The following is a 19264-nucleotide window of genomic DNA, read 5'->3' as shown; positions in this document are numbered from 1 at the left end:
CTTGCAAAGTTGCGTTAGCGCGACGGCGTGTTGTGCAAAGTTGTGTTAGCGCGACGGCGTGTTGTGCAAAGTTGTGTTAGCGCGACGGCGTGTTGAGTGTTAGCGCGACGGCGTGTTGTGTGTTAGCGCGACGGCGTGTTATGCAAAGTTGTGTTAGCGCGACGGCGTGTTGTGTGTTAGCGCGACGGCGTGTTGTGCAAAGTTGCGTTAGCGCGACGGCGTGTTGTGTGTTAGCGCAACGGCGTGTTGTGCAAAGTTGCGTTAGCGCGACGGCGTGTTGTGCAAAGTTGCGTTAGCGCGACGGCGTGTTGTGTGTTAGCGCGATGTCTCGTTTATCTGAACGCGATGTCGCGCTAACGCAAATGGCCCTATCCGGACACCATACTTGTTGGACTCTACCGAAAAATAGTATTACCTACTGTATTGTATGGATGTGAATTGTGGAACAATTTAAATCAAACAAATTTACAAGTTTTAAGCAAATTTCAACATTTCGTGATAAAAGACATCCAAGGTCTGATAATTTCAACAAGGTCAGATATGTGTGAGAGTATGCTTGGACTACATCCCATCGTTTCGGAAATAGATAAAAAAAAATTAGCCTTTTTTTGGAAAACTGTGCAAGCTTGATATTAACTGTCTGGCAAAAAATATTTTCTTACTTAGATTATGTGATCTTTTACAGGACGGCGTCAAACCATTTTCCGAATTTCTTAATGATATTTACGAAATTCTAGCCAAATATGATTTACTTCAATATTTACATTTGTTTCTTGAAGCTGGTAAATTCCCTGAAAAAAAGATTGGAAAGCAGTCGATTCATAATCACCATACTGAGGAATGGAGAAGTCGCACGGAAAATGATCCAGACTTCCGAATGTTTAAAGTTTTTCACAATACAGTCTCTCCTATCAGACTCTGGAAATTTTAATTTTCATTTGATAAAGTTCCATTTTTTAGATTACTAGCCAAACTCTGGACCATTCCACCCATGTATATGGACCAAAACTGCAGAATATATCAATGCTCTTACAGAAACCAGTTTCAGCATGCTGTATTGGGGTGTCCATCCACAGCTTTTGTTAGGGATTCTTTTTATATCAGTTTGATCAATAATTTTGACGTCCATTTATATGTAGAGCTTTCAGAGCTAAGAGATGACGTTTTATACTACATTTTGCTCGGGGGATTTGAACCCACAACATTATTAGATAAAGAAAGCAAGAAAGAATTTATCTGCATTTGCGCAAAATGTGTAAGCAGTGCATCAGCACGCTATAGAGCTCTATTATTCTTAGAGCATATGTAACAATATATAAATATTTTCCTTATTATATAATTATGTATATACGTTGTCTTCATCATTATTACCCTTTTTGTACTGTTCACTGATTTTCTTTATGTATTGTAATTTATAACATGAAATCTCCGCAAGGGGGAAATAAAGATTGAATGAAAGCTGGCCAGTCATTCACTCTACTGTACAAACGGGGAAAAGTAAATCTCCAGAAGAAAGTAGTTAATCTCAGCATTTTATGGACAGGCAGAGTTGTCCCTCTTTAGCCTCATCCAGACGGTTTATTGCACACAGGTCTCTCTCTGTGAACTACTCTCTCAGCCGATACTATCATATAACATAAAGTTTGTACATGAAAATAAAAGCCCAAACATCATTTAACATCTCTCTCTCTCTCTCTCTCTCTCTCTCTCTCTCTCTCTCTCTCTCTCTCTCTCTCTCTCTCTCTCTCAATTTTGTGCAGCGTTTACATCTGTCAGTAATAATGTGGATTAAAGTGCATTATAATCATCGTTTTTTAGAATTTTATCATTTTATGCATATTTATGTTTATCAACAATTTAGTACTAGTATTCACCTAATTAAGTTATTGTAAAACATGCTGGCGATCTTTAAAAAAATGATTTAATTCTAAACGCTCTATTAAACTTAATTATATTTGTGACGGACGTTTATGAAAAAAGTACCTTCGAGGAGAGGACACTAATTAATTTTAAAATCGGGGGCGGATTAAATTTTCCATCAAAAACTGTTGCGAAATTTAGATAAAAAGAAAATGATATGATTATGACAGCGAGACGCAGATGTTAGTTGTGGGTTTATTATTTGTATACTGCATGGGTTCAGGTCTCAAAAGAAAGAAAGAAAGAAAGAATATGAAACAACAAAAGCCAAAAAAGACTCCTTTTCATTAAAAAAAAAAAATCAATGAATAGAATAAGTGTGAACATATTTTGTCAGTGAATTTTTGTCAAAAAATATTTTGACAACAAAAAGATCTTCTCCTATACATTGATACCAACGTAACTTTTGTCAATCATTGCTTAAAGGGCGAAACCAACCCCCTCTCTTCTCTTAAGTGACTATGCTATTAATCAATTATCACAAAATAGCGCTAAAATACATGGTATAATTTTGAAATTATGGGAAGAATTGGTGTTCCATTCGCAGTGTTTCCAGACCGTTATTTGGCTCGAATCCGGTAAAGAAAAATTCTCTTCATACTATACACTCTCCTCAGATAGAAAAAAATTACTTATTAACCGATTTCGTTTAAGCACGTAACATAAAGGGAAGAGAGTGGGTTGCTTATTCCTACTTCATTTTACAACGTATATATTTTTCTTCAAGCAACCTATAGAAAATTGAATTTTGAAGGAGCTGCCCCTCCCAACTTCCCTTTGTTGGGGGGGGGGGGGGGGGGGTTAAGATAAAGTAAATTTTAAATATTACATTGGAAAAGTAGTTTTATACTTAATCTAATGGTATTTTAATTTAATTCTTAAATTTTTCTTAATCAAACTTGTCATGTTCGTGGAGATACAAAAAAAACGTAAACAATCTAAACAATCAAAACAATAACCTAAGCTGTGTTGCAATTTAAACAATTGTACGTTTTATATGCATTTAGGTCTATACCGTGCACGTTCGTTTAAACATAGTGTATCTTTAGTTTTTAAATTCAGTAAGGCTTAAAATACAGGCACATGCGCGAATCTAGAACTTTTTCCAAGAGGGGGTAGGGGAGAGGTCCGATAGATATTTGAGTTTGCCGTGGGAGACATATTTTTTATGAAGAGTTTTCATCGGACTTGCATCAACAAGAAATTGGTATCATAATTTTTCAGGATTCAAATAACAAACACGTAAAATTCAACCCTACAAGCATATTCCTAAGTCAGTGGTTTCTGATCCACGCCGCTTCTAACAAACCCTCGACCCGGGAAGATGTCCTACAGGTGCTCAAATTGTTTTCTTCTTAAACTCCATTTGTGGCTTGAGACGCATGGCAGGTACAAACGAAGTGGGGTGAGTATATGGTTTTTAGGTGATCATTCGTCTTATAGATTTTAAATGTCTATTGTAAAATTCTACCATATGCCTGTGCAATGTAGTTATATTTACATGTTGTTAAGCAAGTTTTGCGTTGGAACCAGGGGGTGGGGCTAGGGAAGGGGGGGTTTAGCCCTCCCCCAACTTTTTTCTAAAGTTAAAAAGAACCTTAACCATATATATTTTCTTGCTTGTCATGATGTTTGATAAGTCTACCCCCCCCCCCCCCCCCCCCCCACGTTCTATATTTGCTTCCGACTCCATTGAGATATATACCGGTATGTAACAGAATAGCCTCAAACTCCAACCCCTCCTTGGAGTTTTTTGTTGATCCATGCATTCATTCTATATGCATTGTAGTTCTATATTAACTTTTTTTTAAAAGTTGCATAACCTATACACTAAACAAAATCCGATAGTATAGCACGCATATCACAAAGACATCGGTGTCCCTCCTATTCTCTTTTGAGAAGTGGACAGGCATAGCCTACATCCACTTCTCTTCGCAAGCCCTCATGTTTTGATTCTGGAAAACGTGTAAATGTCGGAACCAAAGACGGTTTACACTTCGAGCCATGTTTCGACTCCAGTTTCCCTGAATTTTCGTAACAGACCTATTATTTCTATATTCTAAACATAAATGCATCCATATATCACAAACAAATCACCACTAACCCGCTTTCAAATCATTTTGTCAACCTCTACATTCCGGGTTTAAATTATGAGATCACTCGCTATAGGTGGTTTAAAAAGTAGAAATTTTAGAGTCGGAAAAAACGGAAAATAGTGTTCCGATTTTAGACTTTAGATTAAAGGTATTTTTCTTAAAAATTACAGAACTATATAGAACGGTTTTACAATTTAACACAAGTTAACAAAATGCATACGATAAAATAAGTAACTTTGCCACATAAAACAATGAAAACTCTTTATTTTAATCTTACTTGTATGCTATATTAATCAATGTTCGTTTTATTGTTTAAAAATAGATGTAGAACAAAATTTGTCACCATAAAAGATGGTTAAAAAGGGAAGAAATACCACTTTGTAATTATTTGACTCAGTATTTGTTTGTATGTTGTAAGATTTAGTTCATTCAGTTACGTTTTGGACATAATTGTCTTAAATAGGTTTCCAATTTTATCCGAAACATAAACATTTAATCTGCGATGACCTAGATAAACATTTTGATACCCAAAATTTAAACCCGGGATGTAGAAGTTGCGAAAATGATATGACAGCGGGTTAGTGTTGATTTTTTTGTGATATATGGATGCATTTATGTTTAAAATGTAGAAATAATAGGTCTGTTACGAAAATTCAGTGAAACTGGAGTCGAAACATGGCTCGAAGTGTAAACCGTCTTTGGTTCCAACATTTACACGTTTTCCAGAATCAAAACATGAGGGCTTGCGAAGAGAAGTGGATGTAGGCTATGCCTGTCCACTTCTCAAAAGAGAATAGTGTCCCTCCATGCTTAACGTTTGATTGATTATTCAAGGTAGGAGGTCAGGAGATTTAAACATACAACCAGGAAGTTAACTAGACACGATCTCGTTGCGAGCAACGAGGAGGTCTTCCGTCTGATTTTAGAATTTGAGATATATGTTAGATCTTGATATTGCTAAACATGATTTAGAATAGAAAAACGGGGTCTACATTCTAAGGGCCGGATACTATTTTGTTTCAGGGATAAGAGCTTTGTTCAACAAGTGTTTAGAAATTCGTCACCGTTCTTGAGATATCTGAGAAAAAAAAGTTTTAGGGGCGAGTCCCTTACCTCCTTATTGGAGCCGCTGAACCAAATTTTGAATGTTGCATTTTGTAAAGTACATCATTTTGAGTATCTTTTTTTCTACACTGCATTTCAAAACATTTTCCTTTTTGAGATATAGCTGGTCATAGTTTATGGACCCTTAACCCCTAAAAAATCCTTATTCCATAACACATGAAAATATCATTACATTACTTGGATACAGAACTGTAAGATAAACATATTTGCTTCTATAGCCTTTCATTAAATTTCCCTCAGTAAAGAGCTACAGATGAAACATTTTAGAGCCCTTTAGTTTCCTAATTTTAGGGGCCAGCCCCTTTTTTGATATCAAATAAAAGGTCAATTGAATCTCAACACATTTTGTTCAACAACTGTTTAGAAATTCGTTACCGTTCATGAGATATATGGGAAAGAACGTTTGAGGGGCTGATCCCTTAACTCCTTATAGGGGCCATTTAACGAAATGTTGAAAATTGCATCTTATTAAGTACATCTTTCTGAGTATCTTTTCTTTACTGCATTTAAAAATATTTTTCCTTTCTGAGATATTGGTGATCAAAATTCTATAATTTTGGCCCCTAAAACCCCCTTATTATGTAACACATGATAAAATCATTACATTGCTTGGATACATAACTGTAAGATAAACATATTTGCTTCTATAACCGTTCACAAAATATCCCTCAGTAAAGGGCTACAGATTAAAGACTTTAGAGGCCTTTGGTCCCCTAATTTAAGGGGCCAGCCCCTTTTTCTTGGTATCAAATAAAAGGTCATTTAATTCTACACAAATTTTGTTCAACAAGTGTTTAAAATATCGTTACCGTTTTGGAGATATATGAGAAAGAAGGTTTTAGGGGCCGGTCCCTTAACTCCTAAAAGGGGCCGTTTAACTAAATTTTGACGGTTGCATTTTGTTGAGAACATCATTTTGAACAATTTTTCGTCTGTACTGCATTACAAAATATTTTCCTTTCTGAGATATGTGTGATCAAAATTTTAGACTTTTGGCCCCTAAAACCCCTTAATTACGTAACACATGATAACATCATTTCGTTGCTTGAATACATAACTATAAAATAAACACATTTGCTTCTACATCATTTCACAAAATATCTCTCAATAAAGGGCTACAGATTAAAGACTTTAGAGGCCTTTGGATCCCTAATTTAAGGGGCCAGCCCCTTTTTCTTGGTATCAAATAAAAGGTCATTTAATTCTACACAAATTTTGTTCAACAAGTGTTTGTAATATCGTTACCGTTTTGGAGATATATGAGAAAGAAGGTTTTAGGGGCTGGTCCCTTAACTCCTTTTAGGGGCCGTTTAACGAAATTTTGAAGGTTGCATTTTGTAAGGAACATCATTTGAAACAACTTCTCTTCTGTATTGCATTACAAAATATTTTTTCTTTCTGAGATATGGGTGATCAAAATTTTAGACTTTTGGCCCTTCAAAACCCTTAATTACGTAATATATGATAAAATCATTACATTACTTGGATACATTACTGTAAGATAAACACATTTGCTTCTACATCATTTCACAAAAAAATTCTCAGTAAAGGGCTACAGATAAAAGACTTAAAAGCCCTTTGGTCCCCTAATTTGAGGGGCCAGCCCCTTTTTCTTGATATCAAATGAAAGGTCCTGTAAATATTCACCTTTCTTACATTACATGTATTACAAAATATTTTTCATAAAAGAGATAAACAAAGAAAACAAGAAAAAAATACGACATTTTTTTAAACTAAATTTTCGGGTCCAGGCGAGCTCCGGCGCCTTTCAATCCAGTTCAAAATGAAAATAAAATTGCAAATCTACAATCTGTTGTCTACCATTCCATGAAAGTTTGAACTCAATATCTTTTATAGTTTAGGAGGAGTTAGAGGAACAAGCCACCCCTCTAAAAATCGCTAAAACGTCAAAATTTCAAAAACGGAAGTGACGTCATCAATATCATAAAAAACCTATAAGGTTTAGATCACTATCTATCATATCTGAAAGTTTCATGAAAATCGGTCAAGCCGTTTCTGAGAAATCGCGTGCACAAAATTTGTAAGAAAAAAAAAGAAAAATAATAATAATAACTAGACACGATCTCGTTGCGAGCAACGAGGAGGTCTTCCGTCTGATTTTTAGAAGGAAATATGACATCATCGACTTTGATTTTTTACAACAAAACATGATATGGAAAAAGGAGTGAAGTACTAATGCTTTATTGTATCGCTTTTTATAAGTTCTCTTACATTGCTGTTTTAAATACTTGCATTTCTACCAATTAAGATGAAAAAGATTAATCATGTTCACCTCTGGTCCCTAAAAACCCTTATTGGGTAACACAAGAGAAAATCATTATATTGTTAGGATATATAAACGTATTATACCTAATCTAGCTTTAATAACCATTCACAAAATGACTCCCATTAAAGGGCTATAGATAAAAGATTTTAGAGCCCTTTGATCCCCTAATTTAAGGGGCCAGCCCCTTTTTCTTGATATCAAATGAAAGGTCATTCAATTCTGAACACATTTTGTAAATAAGTGTTTAAAAATGTGCTACTGTTCTGGAGATATATGAGAAAGAAGGTTTTAGGGGCCGATCCCCTATCTCCTTATATGGGCCGTTTGACGAAATTTTGAAGGTTGCATAGTGTTAAAAACATCATTTTGTACAACTTATCATCCGTAATGCATTTCAAAATATTTTTCCTTTCTGAGATATGGGTAATTAAATTTTTGGACTTTTGGCCCCTAAAAACCCTTAATTACGAAACACATGATAAAACCATTACATTGCTTAGATACATAACTGTGAGATAAACACATTTGCTTTTATAACATTTCACAAAATATCTCTCAGTAAAGGGCTACAGATTAAAGACTTTAGAGCCCTTTGGTTCCCTTATTTGAGGGGCCAGCCCCTTTTTCTTGATATCAAATGAAAGGCCATTTAATTCTGAACACATTTTGTTCAACAAGTGTTTAGAAATTCGTTACCGTTCTAGAGATATATGAGAAAGAAGGTTTTAGGGGCCGATCCCTTATCCCCTTATAGGGGCCGTTAAACGAAATTTTCAAGGTTGCATTTTGTTAAAAACATCTTTTTGAACAACTTTTCTTCTGTACTGCATTACAAAATATTTTTCCTTTCTGAGATATGGGTGATTTAAAGTTTGGACTTTTGGCCCCTAAAAACCCCTAATTACATAACACATGATAAAATCATTACATTACTTGGATACATAACTGTAAGATAAACATATTTGCTTCTATAACCTTTCACAAAATATCTCTCAGTAAAGGGCTACAGATTAAAGACTTTAGAGCCCTTTGATCCCCTTATTTGAGGGGCCAGCCCCTTTTTCTTGATATCAAATAAAAGGTCACTTAATTCTAAGCAAATTTTGTTCAACAAGTGTTTAGAAATTCGTTACCGTTCTGGAGATATATGAGAATGAAGATTTTAGGGGCCGATCCCTTATCCCCTTATAGGGGCCGTTTAACGAAATTTTCAAGGTTGCATTTTGTTAAAAACATCTTTTTGAACAACCTTTCTTCTGTACTACATTACAAAATATTTTTCCTTTCTGAGATATGGGTGATCGAAATTTTGGACTTTTGGCCCCTAAAAACCCCTAATTACATAACACATGATAAAATCATTACATTACTTGGATACATAACTGTAAGATAAACATATTTGCTTCTATAACCTTTCACAAAATATCTCTCAGTAAAGGGCTACAGATTAAAGACTTTAGAGCCCTTTGGTTCCCTAATTTAAGGGGCCAGCCCCTTTTTCTTGGTATCAAATAAAAGGTCGCTTAATTCTAAACACATTTTGTTCAACAACTGTTTAGAAATTTGTTACCGTTCTGGAGATATACGAGAAAGAAGATTTAAGGGGCCGATCCCTTATCTCCTTATAGGGGCCGTTTAACGAAATTGTGAAGGTTGCATATCGTTGAGAACATCATTTTGAACAACTTTTCTTCTGTACTGCATTTCAAAATATTTTTCCTTTCTGAGATATGGGTAATCAAAATTTTGGACTTTCGGCCCCTAAAAACCCTTAATTACGTAACACATGGAAAAATCATTACATTGCTTGGATACATAACTGTGGGATAAACATATTTGCTTCTATAATATTTCACAAAATATCGTTCAGTAAAGGGCTACAGATTAAAGACTTTAGAGCCCTTTGGTCCCCTTATTTGAGGAGCCAGCCCCTTTTTCTTGATTTTAAAAGAAAGGTCTGGTAAATAGAAACTATTTTTACGTTACATGTCTTAACAAAATATTTTTCAGAAAAGAGATAATTAAAGAAAACCACAAAAAATTACGACGTTTTTTTAATACCAATTTTCAGGTCCAGGCGAGCTTCGGCGCCTTTCAAGCCAGATCAAAATGAAAATGAAATTGCAAATCTACACTCTTTTGTCTACTATCCCTGAAATTTTGAACTCAATATCTTTTATAGTTTAGGAGAAGTTAGAGGAACAAGCCACCCCTCTAAAAATCGCTAAAACGTCAATATCTCAAAAACGGAAGTGACGTCATCAATATAATTAAAAACCTATAAGGTTCCGATCACTATCTATTATATCTAGAAATTTCATGAAAATCGGTTGAGTCGTTTCTGAGAAATCGCGTGCACAAAATTTGTAAGAAAAAAAAAGAAAAATAATAATAATAACTAGACACGATCTCGTTGCGAGCAACGAGGAGGTCTTCCGTCTGATTTTTAGAAGGAAATATGACATCATCGACTTTGATTTTTTTCAAAAAAAACATGATATGGAAAAAGGAGTGAAGTACTAATGCTTTATTGTATCGCTTTTTATAAGTTCTCTTACATTGCTGCTTTAAATACTTGCATTTCTACCAATTAAGATGAAAAAGATTAATCATGTTCACCTCTGGTCCCTAAAAACCCTTATTGGGTAACACAAGAGAAAATCATTATATTGTTAGGATATATAAACGTATTATACCTAATCTAGCTTTAATAACCATTCACAAAATGACTCCCATTAAAGGGCTATAGATAAAAGATTTTAGAGCCCTTTGATCCCCTAATTTAAGGGGCCAGCCCCTTTTTCTTGATATCAGATGAAAGGTCATTTAATTCTGAACACATTTTGTAAACAAGTGTTTAAAAATGTGCTACTGTTCTGGAGATATATGAGAAAGAAGGTTTTAGGGGCCGATCCCTTATCTCCTTATAGGGGCCGTTTGACGAAATTGTGAAGGTTGCATATCGTTGAGAACATCATTTTGTACAACTTATCATCCGTAATGCATTTCAAAATATTTTTCCTTTCTGAGATATGGGTAGTTAAATTTTTTGGACTTTTGGCCCCTAAAAACCCTTAATTACGAAACACATGATAAAACCATTACATTGCTTAGATACATAACTGTGAGATAAACACATTTGCTTTTATAACATTTCACAAAATATCTCTCAGTAAAGGGCTACAGATTAAAGACTTTAGAGCCCTTTGGTTCCCTTATTTGAGAGGCCAGCCCCTTTTTCTTGATATCAAATGAAAGGCCATTTAATTCTGAACACATTTTGTTCAACAAGTGTTTAGAAATTCGTTACCGTTCTAGAGATATATGAGAAAGAAGGTTTTAGGGGCCGATCCCTTATCCCCTTATAGGGGCCGTTTAACGAAATTTTCAAGGTTGCATTTTGTTAAAAACATCTTTTTGAACAACTTTTCTTCTGTACTGCATTACAAAATATTTTTCCTTTCTGAGATATGGGTGATTAAAAGTTTGGACTTTTGGCCCCTAAAAACCCCTAATTACATAACACATGATAAAATCATTACATTACTTGGATACATAACTGTAAGATAAACATATTTGCTTCTATAACCTTTCACAAAATATCTCTCAGTAAAGGGCTACAGATTAAAGACTTTAGAGCCCTTTGATCCCCTTATTTGAGGGGCCAGCCCCTTTTTCTTGATATTAAATGAAAGGCCATTTAATTCTAAGCAAATTTTGTTCAACAATTGTTTAGAAATTCGTTACCGTTCTGGAGATATATGAGAATGAAGATTTTAGGGGCCGATCCCTTATCCCCTTATAGGGGCCGTTTAACGAAATTTTCAAGGTTGCATTTTGTTAAAAACATCTTTTTTAACAACCTTTCTTCTGTACTGCATTACAAAATATTTTTCCTTTCTGAGATATGGGTGATCGAAATTTTGGACTTTTGGCCCCTAAAAACCCTTAATTACATAACACATGATAAAATCATTACATTACTTGGATACATAACTGTAAGATAAACATATTTGCTTCTATAACTTTTCACAAAATATCTCTCAGTAAAGGGCTACAGATTAAAGACTTTAGAGCCCTTTGGTTCCCTAATTTAAGGGGCCAGCCCCTTTTTCTTGGTATCAAATAAAAGGTCACTTAATTCTAAACACATTTTGTTCAACAACTGTTTAGAAATTTGTTACCGTTCTGGAGATATATGAGAAAGAAGATTTAAGGGGCCGATCCCTTATCTCCTTATAGGGGCCGTTTAACGAAATTGTGAAGGTTGCATATGGTTGAGAACATCATTTTGAACAACTTTTCTTCTGTACTGCATTTCAAAATATTTTTCCTTTCTGAGATATGGGTAATCAAAATTTTGGACTTTGGGCCCCTAAAAACCCTTAATTACGTAACACATGGAAAAATCATTACATTGCTTGGATACATAACTGTGGGATAAACATATTTGCTTCTATAACATTTCACAAAATATCGTTCAGTAAAGGGCTACAGATTAAAGAGTTTAGAGCCCTTTGGTCCCCTTATTTGAGGGGCCAGCCCCTTTTTCTTGATTTTAAAAGAAAGGTCTGGTAAATAGAAACTATTTTTACGTTACATGTTTTAACAAAATATTTTTCAGAAAAGATATAATTAAAGAAAACCACAAAAAATTACGACGTTTTTTTAATACCAATTTTCAGGTCCAGGCGAGCTTCGGCGCCTTTCAAGCCAGATCAAAATGAAAATAAAATTGCAAATCTACACTCTTTTGTCTACTATCCCTGAAATTTTGAACTCAATATCTTTTATAGTTTAGGAGAAGTTAGAGGAACAAGCCACCCCTCTAAAAATCGCTAAAACGTCAATATCTCGAAAACGGAAGTGACGTCATCAATATAATTAAAAACCTATAAGGTTCCGATCACTATCTATTATATCTAGAAGTTTCATGAAAATCGATTGAGTCGTTTCTGAGAAATCGCGTGCACAAAATTTGTAAGAAAAAAAAAGAAAAATAATAATAATAATAATAGGGAAAAAGAAACCGAACGAAAACAATAAGGTCTTCCGTTGGAAACGGAAGACCTTAATAATAGGGAAAAAGAAACCGAACGAAAACAATAAGGTCTTCCGTTGGAAACGGAAGACCTTAATAATAGGGAAAAAGAAACCGAACGAAAACAATAAGGTCTTCCGTTGGAAACGGAAGACCTTAATTACACAAGTCTCGTATTCTCTCATTCCAATCTCATGATCAGGGCGTCATTCACCCAGTTATGGCTGAAATAACTTAAAGGTCACATTGATACACACGGTAAGTAAGAATAAGCGTACATGTATGGATATCTAATTATGTAAAAACGTTGACATCTATTATATATACAATCGCTTCCGTAAATATTGGATTTAGCTCAAGATTATTAAGTCGATAAACAATGTTATGTATAGATTCTTATTACTGAACCGAAAGTAGTGGCTATTTTTAAACATACATGTAGGGGCATGAATTTATCGAGCTCCTATTGTCTCATCAATTCATCTAGTTTTGGGGAGGGATTTTTTTTTTTTTTTTTTTTTTTTTTTTTGGGGGGGGGGGGGGTTATTTTGCCTTGTAATTTTTAGGAGGGTACAAATATTGTATTAATACGTGACCAATTGCTGAACAAGCGCGGATCCATAAAATATTTCCGGGGGGGGGGGGTGGGGGTCATAATTAAAAGTCGGAGGGGGGGGCTTCACTAATCATCACAAATCTTGACAAGAAAGAAAACCAAATTCCTAACGTCATGATATTCCTAATCCGTGGGGGGAGGGGGGTAAGAAAAATATAACTCAAGTTCATACCTAGGAAAAAATGAAATTTCCTGAATCATGAAATTATCATGGGGGGGGGGGGGGGGGGGGAGTAAACTTATTGCTCAAATAAAAATCAAACCTAGGAAAAAAAATTATAAATCCCATAATCATGAAATTTCTAATACGTAGGGGGGGGGTGCGTTTACCAGGGGTGATCCGTGGCATATTTGCGAAAAATTTATTATCTATTTAATAAATTTTCATTTTCTAGGGGGTCAGGACACCCCCCCCCCCCCACCAACGAACCCTCTCTAGATCAGCGCTTTCTGCACATTTAATCAACATATAATTGTATACTTTAAACCAAATGACCTGGGTCAAAAAAAAGCCGCCCAACCGGCAAACACAACACAATTCCATGGGACCATCCTCTGGAAATTTTTTGGATCCATGCATAATTATGTACCTTGCTTAATGAAATTTATCAAATTTCTGTTAAGCACCAGAGATATCTAGAGACTAGCCAAAATAGAAAAGTATCTAATGATAAGAAATGGAAAAATTCTTGGTAGATGTCAAAATGACCATCTACTGTTCTGAGATTAAACATTTGCTTGCATATCGTTTGTGTTGTGTTGTTGGGGAGAAAATGATTGTTTTCTAAACGTTTTTTAAGCAAAATTAATACATGTTATGTGCAGCTTCCTATAACTTAATTGCACTTTTCTGATTTCAGATGGCATTATCTGAGTCTCAAATACCACCTGACGCCCAGCATTATTTGGTGTGTGGCACTGAAGACTGTGAGAAGAACTGCCAGTTTTACTGCAATGACTGTCACCATCCAATGTGTGAACAATGCAGATATGGACATCAGAAGAGTCCAGACACCAAGGGCCACGAAGTAGTACCTTATAAGCAACGCAAACGTCAGCTTCCGATGCAGAAATGCAAGATCCACCCCACAAAAGACATAGATATTCTCTGTGAGGAATGCCAAATTCCCCTTTGCTCTAAATGTGCAACCACTAAAGATCATCGCGGTCATGTGTTTACCGACCTAGAAATGGTCTTTACCGAAAAATGTTCGTATTATAACGTAGAAATTACTAAAATTCGAAGCTATTTTGAGCCTACTTCTCAAGATCTGAAACAGGAAATTGCGAGAGATGTAACAGAAATAAAGAAGATCATGGAGGGTATAAGAACATCCATGAAGGCTGAAGCTGAGGCTGTGAAAAAGCTGGTAGATACAGTCACATCAGATAAAATAGAACAAGTCAACAAAATAGAACAGTCATTATTACAAACAATAAACAGTCAAAACCAAGAAATAGATGACTACATCAACTATCTCAATGATTTAATCAAAACATTTTATGGTTACTTATCTCCCTCAAACATAGAACAATTAACATTTGCCCTCAAATCTGAAAACTTGATCATAAGACCCATACCAGAGACATCTAAACCAGTCCCACCCGTATTTACTGCTGGTCAATACAGCAAGGAAGATGTTGCCAAACTACTGGGTAGGATAACTGTTCCAAACATTAAGCCAGAGAACAGAAAAATAAAACCCATGGAGACTGTCCCTATTCAGTTGAAACCTACAGGGAAACAGAGAAAACAAGAAATAGAGAAATCTGACGTGAAACAAACACTGTCTCTGTCTTTCTCTGTCACCAAGGCCAGGGAGTACACAGTACCAGGTGTTAGCAGTGTATATCATATATCACTGGGTAAATCAGGCAGACTCTGGGTCAGTGATAATATTGGTAACCTTGTCCAAACAGATCTACAGGGAAATCAGCTACAGAAGATACAAACCAGTGGTGAATCTGATGGCTACCACACAGTCACACAGGACGGGGATCTGATCTATACAGACAGATACAACAAAGTCATCAATAGGATAACACCGGATAATACAATCACTGAATTCATTGAAACAGGGGACTGGGGACCAATCAGTGTACACTGCTCCCACATCAACGGGGACATACTGGTGGGAATGTATACAGATGAAGAGGGTAAAGTCATCAGGTACAACAAGACAGGGACAGAAATACAGAACATACAGAGAGACAACAAAGGACAGGGCCTATATAGTTACCCACACTTCATCACAGAAAACATCAATGGTGATGTCTGTGTATCAGACTGTACCAATGCTGCTGTAGTGGTGGTGGATAAATCAGGACAACACAGGTTCTCCTACACAGGTCAGGGGTCAGGGATTCTTCCCTTTGGAATATGTACTGATGTACTCGGTCACATCCTGGTGTGTGATGTTAACAGTGACACAGTTCATCTCCTGGATCAGGACGGTCAGTTCTTGTCTCTACTACTCACACCACAACAAGGGGTAAAGCTTCCCCGTAGTGTGTGTGTGGATGATGAGAACAATCTCTGGGTGGGACAACCCACCAACACAGTGACAGTGTACAAGTATCTACAGTGAACATTATATATCCAAACAATAATTACATGTATGTACTATGTGTGTGTTGTGAGACAATGTAACAACAACACTGTGACAGTGTACAATGACTGGTATCTACAGTATACATTGGAGTACATATCATTCATGTAAACATGTGTATGTTAATTTGTAAATATAATAATTATATAGAATAATTTAACTGCTGAAGAGTTATAACTATTAAATATACAGGTATTAACACTCTTCGTTTTTAGTTTCTTGCTGCTAGTTAAAATTATAATTATTGACAATTATTATTCAGATAATGTTAATTGTTTGACACCTTCTTTTGTTGTAAATTTTAAAGGAAATTGTCGGAAATTGAAATCAAATATCATCTGAAGAATATCGGAATTTTCTTGTATCACAAGTATTCTTACCTACAGTAGCTGAGAATGAAAGTATTATTATTTCACTATTAAAGTTAGTGCATTGAAGAGAGAGAGAGAGAGAGATAGAGAGAGAGACAGACAGACAGACAGACAGACAGACAGACGGACGGACAGACACAGACATTAAGAGAGGAACATACAGAGAGAGAGAGAGAGGGGAAGTTGTAATATTCTCTATGATAATTCAATATTATGAAAAATTCCCAAATTTTTGTCAGCGCGCATTGCTGATAGAACGCATTGCTGTATGTATGAATGAGTGCATGTGTGAATGTTGTGATAAATCACGTGGTTTTTCCATTTCTATGATTTAGTGACCAGGTACATGTATACATGTCTCGACTTTTAACTCATTAAATACGCATGTTTTACTAACTTCACTCACTATATAAGTGCAAGTCCCGCCAAATCCAGTACCCACATATTCTACCCTTTACGGCGCTAGTATCATTTACTGTTATATTCAATTCATGATTTTCAAAGATTCAGTTATTGATTTATTATTTAAAGTCCCGGATACCTGGTAAGATCACTGTTAAACATATTATTGTAACATCATATTCAGTGATTTTGTCGGTAAATCACCGGTATTATAATAGGGAAAACCATTGTGTTTGTAATTTTAATTATATATGTAGTACATGTAATTGTCTCTCGTCAACGTGTGTGTGCTGTGAATGTGTTTTCTGTGTTTTCTAGGTTTATTTTCATACATAATATAAAAGCAAAGTACGAATCCAGAGATTTCGTTATTTATTTAACGACCCTTTGACATGAATGATGACGGAATGACTGAAGGATGGAGGGACGGAATGACGGAACGGTGTAATAGTCCATGCGCGGATCCAGAAAATTTTTCCAGGGGGGGTCCGAAGGATAATTGTGTTTGCCAGGGGGGGTCCGAGGCATATTTTCGCGATAATTTTACTATGTAAATTTAATAAATTTTCATTTTCCAGGGGGGGGGGGGGGTCGGGACCCCCCCGACCCCCCCTCTAGATCCGCGCATGAATACTATATGCCCCAGCCTTTTAATAGCGGGGGCATACACAGGGAGCTATCATCGTGATAATTCTTTTTACAAAAATAAAACGGAAACATGCACGTAGCATCGTTTTTGAAAGTGGGGGGGGGGGGGTTAGACTCATCCAAAAAAATCTTGACAACCCCCCCCCCCCAAAAAAAAAGGGGGGGGGGGATATTATATTCTAAAATTCTGAAAATCCTAATCAGTGTGTGTGTGTGGGAGGGGGGGGGGGGTAGTAGTATACCTTTTAACTTCAATTTCACTGATTATTTCCTTATTTTCAAATCAATTTTATACATGGTCCCATAAAAGTGTGGGGGGGGGGGGGGCAACTACATTTTAATTCAATTTTTTTTATGTAAATTTAAAAAAAAATCTTTGCTCCCCCCCCCCCCCCCCATGCTACGTGCCTGGTCCGAAATAACACACTCCATCATTTTAAGGATAACATTGGTAATCTTATGACAATAAACAGAGAAAATGATTTGTTACTCGGGGTATGAACCCGGGTCGCCTCTGCACAAGTCCAAAAATCTAACCATTATGACATGGGGACCTTCCCTTCGGGATTATAAAGCCCAAAATCTAGTAAATGCGTAAATTGATTTTAAAACAAAATAAATAATCTGTATTTATTGAAGCGTCTCTATCAGCCTTACAATATAACAGAAAACTATTGAAAAACACAAAAGTTGAAATTAAAATTTGCTTTTGGTAGCGACGATTCACGGACGAAATATTGTACACGAAACATCTAAAGAACGACTAAAGATATGAACTAGAGACTTTTCGGAGATGATATAGCTTGGCTTGCGTAAGGGGAATTTCGTGATCTAAAAAAACGACAACAAAAAATTAAATAAAATTCATACTGGAACGTTTTAGCCCTAAACGTTTCAAAGAGATTCTTTTTCTAGAAATCCCTGCACATTTATGTAAAATTATAAAATAAAATCATACAACCGTCCCCATGATAAATCAAGGGACAAATAAACATGTACTCACTTCTTAGTATATACGTCCCTGATAAATCTACACTCCAAAAGTACATGTCTCTGACATAATTATCCAAGTTATTACTCGTTTTTACAATGGTGTACCCTTTGACCTATTTTGTTGTTTACCTGTAATAAATAATCTCACCTGGATTTAAGGTGTCGGTACAGAATAGATAATACTCTCCGTAGTTCACAAAGGTCGACTAAACTTGTATGATTTTATGGAATTACGTTTGTTTTATACATAGTAATTTGTGTGTTCCTGTGTTTTTTGCATAGAATTGGTCAAATAATTCTGATATCGGACGGGAGAGGATTTTAGGGAAATACTTTAGTAATAGCGGTATTTAAAAGTTCGATCAAATTTATAACTTATATTCTTATTTTTAAATACTTTTTTTTTTTTACAGATTATTAATAGATTTATCTATTTGTCGTGTACAACGTTAAAAAAAACCTAATAAAATCAATCAAATCGTAAAAAAGAATGTTCTTTGTACACATACTTATCCATGTTATGAGGCAAAAATTTATGTTTAGAATTTAAGGTAATACTAAGATGTTTTCACTTGCGTTTGAATTTTCGTGCTAATACTTAATGTAATGATTCTTTTTTGTTCTTGGACCGTGCAAATATACCGGATATAACTCTCATTGAAAAGCTTGATAAATAGTTTCTACCGTTAAAAGAAAATGGCAACCTTTGGGAAACAAACACATTTAACAAAAAAACCCTCAATCCGGAAAAAATCAAAAATACTTAGAAACCAACGCCTTGGCGAGATTTCTTTGAGAGCGATTTTCTGACACTGGTCAATGAAATACAGAATCCATTTGTTACTTTAACCGTTGGTTCCATCTCCAAAAGAATCAAAGACAGGGAAAAGCAGGGTCCCTTTATTTAGCGTGATTGTGTGAATGAAACAGATAAATGTGTGTCTTTACCGCAATCTGATGGCGATTAGAAACTCGTTACAAAGTCGAAGTCGCAATTTTCACGGACCAGCTTGAGCCACAGCGGGGGTTACTGGCAAGTCCCTGCGTAGATTTATGACCCCCCTCCGCATCATCCCCCCTCCCCTCAAATTAAGGGAAGTATCTTTATATGATGAGAGATGACCCGTTAGAAGATACACTTGTTGAATAGGACAGG

At 35.6% G+C, this 19264-nt stretch overlaps 1 protein-coding gene across 1 annotated transcript; it reads left to right on the top strand.

Annotated features, from left to right (window-relative positions):
- The first annotated feature begins 12627 nt into the window (after nt 1–12627).
- Nucleotides 12628–15895, top strand: LOC128158448 (uncharacterized). Its single transcript, XM_052821301.1, has 2 exons — nt 12628–12727; nt 13946–15895. Exon 2 carries the CDS (start codon nt 13946–13948, stop codon nt 15671–15673), a length of 1728 nt encoding a protein of 575 aa, XP_052677261.1. The 5' UTR covers nt 12628–12727; the 3' UTR covers nt 15674–15895.
- Nucleotides 15896–19264: the final 3369 nt, after the last annotated feature.

Source organism: Crassostrea angulata, chromosome 8 (genome assembly GCF_025612915.1).
Source record: "Crassostrea angulata isolate pt1a10 chromosome 8, ASM2561291v2, whole genome shotgun sequence".
Classification (NCBI taxonomy): domain Eukaryota; kingdom Metazoa; phylum Mollusca; class Bivalvia; order Ostreida; family Ostreidae; genus Magallana; species Magallana angulata.
This window is presented reverse-complemented; position numbering and strand designations above follow the sequence as displayed.